The sequence below is a fragment of the Hemibagrus wyckioides genome, linkage group LG06, assembly GCF_019097595.1.
Source record: "Hemibagrus wyckioides isolate EC202008001 linkage group LG06, SWU_Hwy_1.0, whole genome shotgun sequence".
Taxonomy (NCBI): Eukaryota; Metazoa; Chordata; class Actinopteri; order Siluriformes; family Bagridae; genus Hemibagrus; species Hemibagrus wyckioides.
Window position 1 is genome coordinate 28,227,533 of NC_080715.1, and position 8,181 is coordinate 28,235,713.

General features: G+C 41.3%; 1 protein-coding gene across 1 annotated transcript; it reads right to left on the minus strand.

Moving 5' to 3' along the window:
- On the minus strand, window positions 1-7,672 carry arglu1a (arginine and glutamate rich 1a). Its single transcript, XM_058392238.1, has 4 exons — window positions 7,109-7,672; window positions 5,406-5,631; window positions 3,055-3,138; window positions 1-1,100 (listed from the first exon to the last, which is right to left on the minus strand). Exons 1-4 carry the CDS (start codon window positions 7,435-7,437, stop codon window positions 936-938), a joined length of 804 nt encoding a protein of 267 aa, XP_058248221.1. The 5' UTR covers window positions 7,438-7,672; the 3' UTR covers window positions 1-935.
- Window positions 7,673-8,181: the final 509 nt, after the last annotated feature.

Consider the following 8,181-nt stretch of genomic DNA (forward strand, 5'->3'; position numbering starts at 1 on the left):
TGAATCTGACACGGCAACCTATTTGCAGGATTTATTAATGAACGACTCCAATTTACAAGACAGGAGGAAATTGTCCACAATATGATAAGCTAGCTCCTAACATACAGACAGACACACACCATGCACTCACACACACACACCCTAACCGATCTTACCTGCATCTCCTGATTTCCTTGTACGAACAGTAGACATTTGCATAACCCACGTATGAACTGTCTAAACGAATCCGAATCAGCAGTCTGCACACGTCTCTTCCACGGTTTTGTCAGATCGTACATTCGCAAACGTCAAAGGTCCGAATCAAACGGGACAATATGGGCACAATGGAGGAGGATGGGTCATACCGAATCTCGCCTGGTTTATGATGCTCACAAAAAAACTGACCGCATACTACATATATACTCGTCATGTGACATTTCTAATTACCCTCACACCATTTTCATCCTGATGTATTTTTACCCCTGTTACACAAATGGATGGCTTCAAGCGGTGGACAAAGAACCTGTGCTTGAATCTTCAATATTAAAGGACCACACACACACACACACACACACACAGTTCATTGCTTTTGCAATCCAGTAAAAACAAAATGGATTTCCCCCATACTCGGAGAAAAAGGAAGCATCCTATACACAGCACTGTCAAAACATAAAAGCCGCTAAAACTGAAAGTCCGTGGAGGTGGCAGCAAAGTCCACCCTTGAGTCAGGGAGAAGTTTGTGAATTTGTGAAACGTTTCTCCAACTGGAGGTTTGTGAAGTTTGGTCGAACCCAGAGGAGAGACACGGAGGGCAGAAGAAACCGCTCTTTGAAAAAGTCTGGAGATTCGCTTCAACATGAAGTTATCTTCCAGAGAGAGAGAGAGAGAGAGAGAGAGAGAGAGAGAGAGAGAGAGAGAGAGAGATGAGGAAGTGAAGTGAGGGTTGCAGTCAGTGATCAGTCTGTGGCTTTGAGCGTGAAGGACAGGCGAGGTCGGGACTTGCCCTTCCCCAGGATGATCTTCTGCTCTTCCTTCTGCTGTCTCTGTCTCTCCTGCTCCAGCTTCATTCGCTCCTCATGGATCTTTCGCTGCTCCTCCACTATGCGCAGCTGATCCTCAGCCTAGCAAACACACACACACACACGGGGGGGGATGATAAAGTGGAAATCAAGTGACAAAACACGTTTACATTTGAACGGCAGATGGTTTTACCTAAACTAAGACGGGACACTTTCCAAGCACATAGCTGAGAAGTCAAGAGCCCAACAGCTGTACTTGGGACTTAAACACACACTTCTATACAGCACTCAAATCCTTCATCCAAATCGCATACACCCACCACTGCCAAAATATGAACCTACTGTATATCCCTACTTCATATGCCTCTCAATATAATTTCATTTAAAAAAAAATTAATTAATCAAAAAAAATAAATAAAAAAAATCAAACGCATGTTGACCAAAGGTCAGCCGAGGACTGACTGTGAGAATTTTAGCTTCGCCGGACATGAATCATGCCACATTTGCTACGAATTTGGATTTGCGCCCGTCATGTCCAAATCAAATAAGCACAAGCCAAAATCACACGCTTTAGAAAAGGCAATAGAACATTTACAACAGTAGGTGGAGGGGGAAAAAAAACAAAAAACTCACACCCGCGCACACAATGGCACAGCATGTTGATAACCATCGTCTCTGTATGCATGCCAGAAGCCAATTAAACATCATGTCTGCTTTGGCGCTAAAGACCGCAGCCGATTTACAAGACCACAAGTGACCGCGTTATTCTGGACGTCAACTTGCTTTCTCGTTTAAAAGGCTGACTGGTGCTTGAAAAATATATTAATTAGGATTTTCATCTGCGTGAGGTTTTATAAACTTTTAAAGAGCAGGCGTTTAGAAAAGACAAACGTTATAACAGTATAATAAATATTAGTTTACGATTTATTGAATCTGGGAAGAAACAGCTACTAGGCAAAACCTTTGTTAAGACAAAGCACAAAGGTATGATGTTTAGATTAAAATTATATGAACCATCATATGAGCACTGCCTAATCCAAGCACAATTTCTTATTCTAGGATCAATGCATAAAAAAATCCAGACATTTACATATTCTGAGATCATGCTCTTGCTAGATCTTTAAATGTATTCTGCAGACTGGCTGTTTAATCACACATCTTATCTGTTTTTTTCTGGTTTGTAGAGAAACAGCACAGGTTTAGAAATGCACAGCTGAGCACAACGGGCATATTTCTGTGCTCCGTCACTGTTCTGCAGAAAAATGTGTACTTTTTGTTTGCCGAGAGTGCCAACATGATTAATGCTGTTGTGGGCCGAGTTCTACGTGAAATGTATAGATAACGTGATTATTTTGGGGAAGAGAAAAAAAAGGTGTGTAAAGGTCTCAAAGTTGTCCAGCTTGTAGTTTGTGAGAATTATAAACAAGGTACAAAATTTAAGGTTAACAAATTTCAGCTAGTCATTGTGGAGGAGTATTCGCTCCAAAAGTGCAATCTTGAAATAAACTTGAATACGACGCTGGTCAGTTTAACATAGCCCTACTTATTCTGTACACAGCTAATTTTAAACTGCAAATAATTAGAGAACAGGACCGCACTTTTTGCTCCGCCTCTGTCGTTTAATTACGCACAGAAAGATTTATCTACAGTACACCCCTCTTGGGTTAACTGAACACATTTTTATGGCATTTCATAACAGATTGTTGGGCTTCTCTATCTGACAAAACCTTTAATATGCCAGCCACAGCCCTGTGCTCCAGATACACAGACAGCTGGCAGCTTCAGAAACATGACATTATTAGTGCTTTGTTAATAAATAAAGGGGCAGGAACTTTGATGTGTATATCGACCTCACCAAGTCCCTTTCATGCATTTAGGCAGGTTCAATTAAATAATAATAATAATAATAATAATAATGCCATGGCATTCTTTTCACAGATAAATTGTGTTTGAACTAAAATATAATTATGAGATTTTGTGCATTTATTATTATACTTCCACCACCCTTATTTTTTATTTGGTGTGGGTGTGTGTGTGTGTATGTTTTTAAACATACCAGCTTAGCCTGAGCTTCAGCGATCTTTCTGTTGTTCTCTTCCAAAATTTTTTCCAGTTCCTCCCGTTTGGATTTTTCTTCCTCCTACAGGGGTGACACGGTGACACGTTAGGCCGAGCAAAGCCATTCCCAGAAATCAACCTCCATCCATCCAGCCTCACGTGCAAACACTCCTACACACGCTCCACTCGATCCATACACAGCGCCAGGCAGATACGCTCACAGCACAAAAGCTCTTTCATCCTCGCTCTCTTTCTCTCGCTCTCACACATTCATCACATTTGCAAAATGGTAGAATCTTAAGGAAAAATGCATAGAATTAACCCCCCATGTATCTCTCCCTTTGCGCCATAGATCAAAAAACCCTCCCGTGGCTGACTTCAATCACACGTTTAAGATCCCACAACGTCTTACTCAAACATTCATAGACACATTCATGAACATACATACAGAACACACATTGACTAATGAAGAGTCTTGTTTGAAGATGAGAAAAAAATCAATCAGGACTGTTTATTTATTTATATATATATATTTATATATATATATTTTTTTTTTTAATTTTCTAAACTATCACCATCCATAAGCAAGACATTTTGAAAGAAAACAAAACAAAAAAAGACTGAGTAAATAAGACAAAGGAGAGATTGAATAGTAGTAGCTCACCAATGCTTGTATACCTACGCTTTTTTCCTTTGACTGTGCACTGTACCTACACAACTGCTGATTAAAGGGCGAGTATTTACTGCCTGGTCCCGCGTGTGTCCCGTCCTGGACAGCGCTGCACTTCCCCTTTAAAATCTCTGCTCTGAGCCGCTAGCACGAGCTAGTGCTCTTACACAGCAACACCACATGCAGTATATCACATTGCAGTAGAGTCAAAGTGATGGCGTGTTGGACAGGAGAGTGAAGAATGTAAGTAAAACACATTACCATGTGTGGACATGAACAATCGCGGGACGTCAGGCTTTTACTGTTAAAAGGGTGTTAACAACTGCAGGAACACAGAAATGCGATCATTCGTTACATGAAATATCTGTGTGGAAGTGTATCAACTACGTGGAGAAACTAGAGAATGAGTGAGTGAGTGAGTGTAACACTGCATGACTTGTAGGTGTACGTGTGTATGTGCGTGCGTGTGTGTATACGCAAAACCAGCTTCCTGAGGAAAAGCAAGTCGTGAGGACACAGAAGTACATTTACAATACTGCACTTTTAACAATGAATAAAGTAAGTGATAAAGAAACAAAAAATGTGGTTAGGAGACAGTAAATTACTAAGTAAATAAATAAATAAAAATATATAAAGAAAGACAGGAAAACATGAGAATGTATATACTCTCCAATGAGGATTAAGTTGGGAAAAAAAAAAAAAGAAAAAAAAAAAAAAAAAAAGAAAGAAAGAAAGAAAGAAAAGAAAAAGCGCTTAGATTTGCTATTTTGCTGGATTTATTCCTACACTAGAAACTAATGCAATCCTGGCAAACAAAGCAAGAAAGATCATGTGGTAAGTAGAGCATGTTGGTATGTATGAGCGCTGTGTCTAACCGGTCTGAATGGGACTGGGCAGCAGAAGGGCACATATCTAACCCTGTTAGTGCTGACCCTTGGGACCTGGAGGTGTTTCAGTGGCTTGGATTGGAAGGAGAATTAGTGTCAGGTTTAACGACTCGATTAAAAAAAAAATCTGCTTTTGTTAGATAGATTTAGACGCCAAAATGCATCTGTTCGTTTACGAATTTAAAAAGAAATGGATCATTTAAAAAAAATAAATAAATAATAATGAGTCAGTAAAATACATGGAAGCATATTCAAGAACAAAGACAAAGCCTAACCAGAATATCAATGTTCTTTTTCGATTTGTTTTTTTTTTATTTATTGAAAACAGGAATAGTACATTGACAAAAGAAAGAGGGCAAAGACATCGAGAGAAGAAAAGCCCAGGAAGGTGGAAAAGAGGGACAAAGAAATAGAAATGATTAATATCTCACGGCCGTGACACAACCTTCGCATTGCACATCCTCAAGCACACCCAGCATGTCCTGCTACACTTCTACAGTAATTTATCTCATTGCATTCACCCGACTGTCTGAAGACAGAAAAATTATGCACCCTCTACACCCCCCGTGTTACTGCTGACGATAAGCCAACACCGTGTACGCCTTCTGTTTTAAGCGTATGCAAATTCTGTGCAGCTAGATGTATGGCTTATTTAGTGCGGGATTTGAATCCTATTAAACTATGCTGATAAATCTATTCTCACGTCCTCCCTCTGCCCTCTCTTGAGTTGGTGCATGTCGGGTTGTGCCACGGCGGCGGGTGACATGGCCGTTCCAAACGACCGAGCGTTACCTCGCGGGCTTTCTGTGCGCTCAACTCGGCCTGCCTCTGTCTCTCGAGCTCTTGTAGAAGCTGTGCCTCCATGATGCGCTTGGCTTCCTCGACGCGCCGGAGCACTTCGCGCTCGATCTCGTCGCGCCGCTTCTCCAGCTCCTCTTCCACACGCCGTGCCACCAGCTCCTCCACTCTCCGTGCCGTCTCCTCCTCAATCAGACGCTCCTCGATCTCCTGCTGACGGCTGGACCGAGACAGACACACGGTGTATTGATAAATCATTTCAGACACATACACATAAATACAATATTTTTCTGAATACATCTTACTTTCTTGAAACTGTTAAAGCGGTACATAAGCTAACACGTTTTTATTTAACCAGCAGCAATTTCATATGTAATCCTAAGGGAAGTGAACATGTGCTGCTGCCAGCTGTCTTTTGCTCGTAAAATTTCCCAGTCATACTGCCTAAGAAGCTTTTTGACACATTCAAGGACAAAAAAACAACACTAAAATTCGATTTCTGAACATCCCCCAGGGAAAAATAGGACTGCAGACCGTCTTCAGTGTCGCCTTTCCTAGATTTATTGACGTGTACTGAACACAGGTCACTCGAGCCATGCCCCAGGGTCAGTGTCACTCCAGACCAAAAATGGACAGAGTGTTTTTAAGGTTCAGATGGCCTAGCCTGAAGCCAATCCCAGAGTCTTAATGCAGCAGACTTTACACTTTAACCACATCTCTCACATCCTGTCTTTTATTGGATTCTGCATCTTTGTTTCTTGGCCATTGGCCCTCTTCAGGACACATTAACTGTGCTCAAATACAAAAGACCTAAACATATTCAGATAAGGGTTCAGAATGTGTGTTAACTGGCACAAGCAGCTAATTAGATTTACAATGTGCGACATCTGTGTAGCAATTTAGTGAATATGCAGTGTTTAAATTGATTGCTTTCCCTTGAATTATATTAGAGATTACACTTTAAGGCGATTCAAGAGGGCTGGTGTGTTAGAGACTTATAATTTCTCTTATTCTTGAGGTATAATTAGTCGTTAATCAAATTTCCTTAATTTTCATAAGTCTCACAGTTTAAAGTAACCTCCTATCACAGTGGTTCTCCGAGCAGGATCCAGGCCCTGCATGGGTCTGTAAAGTCTATCGGGAGGGAACGTGACTGCATTTTTGTTAGTGACCGAAATCTTAACCCATCGTCATCATCATCAAAGTGATTTTAATTCAGTTCTTACAATTATTTTCATTTTAGATTACACTACCAGCACTTGCAAAATGTGCTCATCCATAGAGACTAACAAAAAGTGCTCTTTGGCCTCCAACAAAAGTGCTCTAATAAAGAAGCAGATTATTAGGATTGTGTTGAAAACTGTATAAAGAGGGCTACTAAAGGGTTCACTGAAGTACTGGCACTACCAGTGTTCCCTGTAAGTCCCGCCCCTTTGCGTTAGTGACATATCTTCTGTCCAATCAGCGGGCTGGTTGTTAGTACAATCAGACCAATCACGCGCAAAAAGGAAGATGTCCCTAATACGGGTGGGGTCATGGAAATAACGCAGCCTAATAACAGTTAGCGTTAGCATGTCAGTATGCTACAAAAAGCACCACTATTGTTATACAGACAACCGAAACGATATATGCTAACCGGTTCCCATGCCTCACACACGCACACACACACACACACACACACACATACAGTGACTTACATCTTCCTCTGTCTCTCCATCTCTGCTTTTTTCTCCTCCTCTTCCTTCCTCTGTTTCTCCTCGGCGGCGGTGCGTTTGCTCAGCGTGCGGCCGAACATGTCTACTCTATCCACCGGCGACGTTCCCCTGGCCCGCTCTCTGTTCGACCTGGACCTGGAGCGCGACTCTCGCCGTCGGTTCCTCTTGGCTTCCCGGGACCGGGAGCGTTTCTTGCTCCTCTCGCGGTCTCTGGATCGGGACCTGGAGCGGCTGCCGCGCTTTTTGCTGTGCTTGCTGCCGCTTTTCGAGTGCTTTGACCGGGACGAGCTGCGGCTCCTCGAGCGCCCCATTTCCGCGCTGGCTAAACTAACGCTGCCAAATAAACCGTCAATAAACTGCAAATACAAAGACAAAGAAGATGCAACCGCTCCCTTTCCGCAACAGTTATTTGTACGGAAAAAAGAAACACACGAGATATTCACAAATAAAACAGCGCTATGTTGTTATTTTCCATCTAGCCTTAAGTTAGTAAATTCAAGCAAATATGGCGACCGCACTATGTGTGCGACTTTCCCAGAACACCTTGCGGCTCGGGTTCTGTCGGCTCTTTTCGTATTTCTATGGCGACAGAAAGGGGGGGGGGTGTTAGGGAGTTCTTGACCGTGTGTGCACGCACTTTAGCCAGCTAGCAAAGTGCAAAATTAGCCTGGTTTTATTTAGATCTGTTTTAAAAATAGAAATTAATTCACAAAAAATAAAATGACATAGATACAGAACACCTGATATAAGTGACTCATTTTTGACAAAAAAAAAAATTAATGCATAATTGACTGCAAAAAAAAAAAAAAAACATAGCATGATATTGCAGACCTGCAACCTTTTGTTATTTGGTGTTACAAATGCCCTTTTTTTTTTAAATAATTGGTTCAACCTAAAATTATTGAAAATTATTAACTTATTGAAAAAGTGGACATTGATTTATTCATAATGTTCTACTCATGTGAAGCTAAGATCAGTGCTGATAATAATATCTCATACACTCCAGTGTTGTTCGGCAAAGTATTCTGTAAATATTTTCCTCCCTTATGATTTTC

Coding starts and splice junctions, on each gene's coding strand:
- arglu1a (XM_058392238.1), bottom strand. CDS start 7,437: ATGGGGCGCTCGAGGAGCCGCAGCTCGTCCCGGTCAAAGCACTCGAAA. Junction 5,632..7,108: donor ATGGAGAGACAGAGGAAGAT/GTAAGTCACTGT, acceptor GTCTCGGTCCAG/CCGTCAGCAGGAGATCGAGG. Junction 1,101..3,054: donor CTGAAGCTCAGGCTAAGCTG/GTATGTTTAAAA, acceptor TGTGTTTGCTAG/GCTGAGGATCAGCTGCGCAT.